Here is a 2,500-nt window from a genome sequence, read left to right on the forward strand (position 1 = left end):
TGTGTGTGTGTGTGCGTGTGTGTGTGTGTGTGTGTGTGTGTGTTGGTAGGTGAAAGTATGTGATTCTGGAAAGCTTCAGAGCCAATGTCAACCCTTTATAGACACACATATCAAAATTCACACTAGAGAAAGTAACACACTGGTCACACTAGAGAAAGTAACACACTGGCTATGATGGAGGGGTGCATAGTAGAACGTACACTTCAAGCAGGATGTTCCAGGTTCATACACTTCAAGCAGGAGGTTCCAGGTATGTGTGATGTTTGTTCTTTATTATGTATGTCATTTTTCTGTGTGAGGTGCCTGTGTGTGTGTGTGTGTGTGTGTGTGTGTGTGTGTGTGTGTGTGTGTGTGTGTGTGTGTGTGTGTGTTGTGATTATGGATGTGTATGAGTGTTTGTACCTCGGCCATGTCTATGTTTCCAACTGCGAGGGTCTTGTAGCCCAGGATGGTGCGATTCTTATAGCGCTTTCTTCTCTGGAGCATGATCTGCAGCTTATTGCCCTCCCTCTTCAGGAAGTGTGGGTACTGATTCACACACACACACACACACACACACACACACACACACACACACACACACACACACACACACACACACACACACACACACACACACACACACACACACACACACACACACACACACACACACACACACACACACACACACACACACAAATGGAAACAGAAATGAGCAACAATATGACTATCATAATGTACATTCAGGCATAGAAGGACAAATACACATAGTCCAAGCACACAAACACAGACACACACACAGACAAACACAGACACACACAGACACACACAGACACACACAGACACACACAGACACACACAGACACACACACACACACACACACACACACACAAGCACACACGCATAGGACGTAGACTGGACAGTAAGAGATATCATCAGACCAGTGATTCAGGGACTGCTCCCCCCATGGTAATTCCTGATTAAAGTGCATATAACTAATTCAATTTTCGATCAGTTAAATGAGATTCGGCCCACTGTGGCCATGCTGCTCCCCGTTGCCCTGGTTACCTGCAGGGAGAAGGTGAGGGCTAGGTCCGTCTCAATGGAGCCTGTAGGGGGCAGCACTATCTCATGAGAGCGCAGGATCCGCTTGGAGCCCTGGACAGAGAGAGAGAGAAGGAGAGAAGAAGGATAGAGGGAGTGGGAAGGGAAGAGAGAGAGAGAGAGGTAGAGAGACAAATACACAGACAGAGATGGACGGGGAAGGATGAGGGAACAGGGACAGACAGAGAGAATGAGAGGAAAAGGAGAGAAAGATGGGCCGAAGAGAGAGAGCGCGAAGGAGAGAGAGAGAGATGGATACAGGACAGGATGAGGAAGAGGATCATTACGGGAGGAAGCAGCACGGGGAAGAATGAGGGAAGGACACAGACAGAGTGAGAGAGAGAGGGGGAGGGAGAGTCAGACGGGCAGAGGGAAAAAGAGAGAACACGAAAGAAAGAGGGACGGGAAGAATAGGAAGATCATTAGTGGAGGAAACAGCAACCTGCCTGCCTGTCTGCCTGTCTCCCCTCCACTTCCAGCCACTGCTTCAGGAGCGCTTCGCTCAACACCAGCTGTCAATCACCTCCCACCTGCCACCCTCCCCTGCCCTTCACAGCTGACCACCACTGAACACTGACGTCTCTGGCCACACCTTTAACCGTTTGTCGCCCAGTCAGACGATGAGCCGGCACACATCTTCCTTGTGGCTCCCATCTGGGCTATAGCCATGGGCAGGAGATTTATAGGGAGGGATACCTTGCTATGGCTAATGTTACATCCCCAGTTTTTACCACGGACAAATAAAAAGCTTCATTTTCAGCGGCTATAAGACAAACCGACACAACCAACAAGCCGGTGTTCACACCTCTTCCATTTCAAAGCCACTAGTTTTTAACCAAAGCTAAATGATTTTTGACAGCAAACGATTTTTTTCAGCAAAGTGGTTTCATTACCAGAAAAAAAAAAAGCTCAGCTGGTACGCATCTGCTGTACGGCAGCCATGACCTCCCCTGAGTCAGTCAGACTCGCCGCTCTTTACAGGCGCGTGGCGCGCAGCCAGAGGAAGGAATCATCTATCTAGTCAATTAGCCCTGGGTCATATGCACGGCCGTTAGCGTTCGGACCGCCGCCGCATCGTTAGGACGGCGTTCGAGACGCATTGTTGTTCATTGCCATAGCCGTTTTGCACTGGCGGCAAACAGTGTGATTAAATTGCCACTTGAGGGTCCCTCTGTCCATTCAGTGGCTATACAGATACCGACATTATCAGCGGTCAATAACAGACACCCACTTAAAGAGGAAACGCTAGCTCTGTGAACAGGAAGCCAGAACTCCAAACACAAAGACACACTGAGAAGTAGGCTATGCTTTAGGGCTATTTATTACACTGCATGGCACTGTGTGAATTTAGTACATTCTAAACAGGCATGTGTGTACACAGGCATGTGTGAAATATTGTGCGAATAATGAAAG

The 2,500-nt window shown here is 48.6% G+C and overlaps 1 protein-coding gene across 4 annotated transcripts in view; it reads right to left on the minus strand.

Moving 5' to 3' along the window:
• Positions 1-2,500, minus strand: part of pacs2 (phosphofurin acidic cluster sorting protein 2) — a 68,244-nt gene that overhangs the window by 20,213 nt on the left and 45,531 nt on the right. For all 4 annotated transcript variants that reach the window (XM_062523802.1, XM_062523800.1, XM_062523801.1 and 1 more), the window contains exons 3-4: positions 1,052-1,141; positions 403-528 (exon numbers count right to left, since the gene is read on the minus strand). In XM_062523802.1, the coding sequence (XP_062379786.1) occupies positions 403-528; positions 1,052-1,141 (216 nt within the window). The remainder of the gene's footprint in view (positions 1-402; positions 529-1,051; positions 1,142-2,500) is intronic.

This window comes from Sardina pilchardus, chromosome 20 (assembly GCF_963854185.1).
Source record: "Sardina pilchardus chromosome 20, fSarPil1.1, whole genome shotgun sequence".
Taxonomy (NCBI): domain Eukaryota; kingdom Metazoa; phylum Chordata; class Actinopteri; order Clupeiformes; family Clupeidae; genus Sardina; species Sardina pilchardus.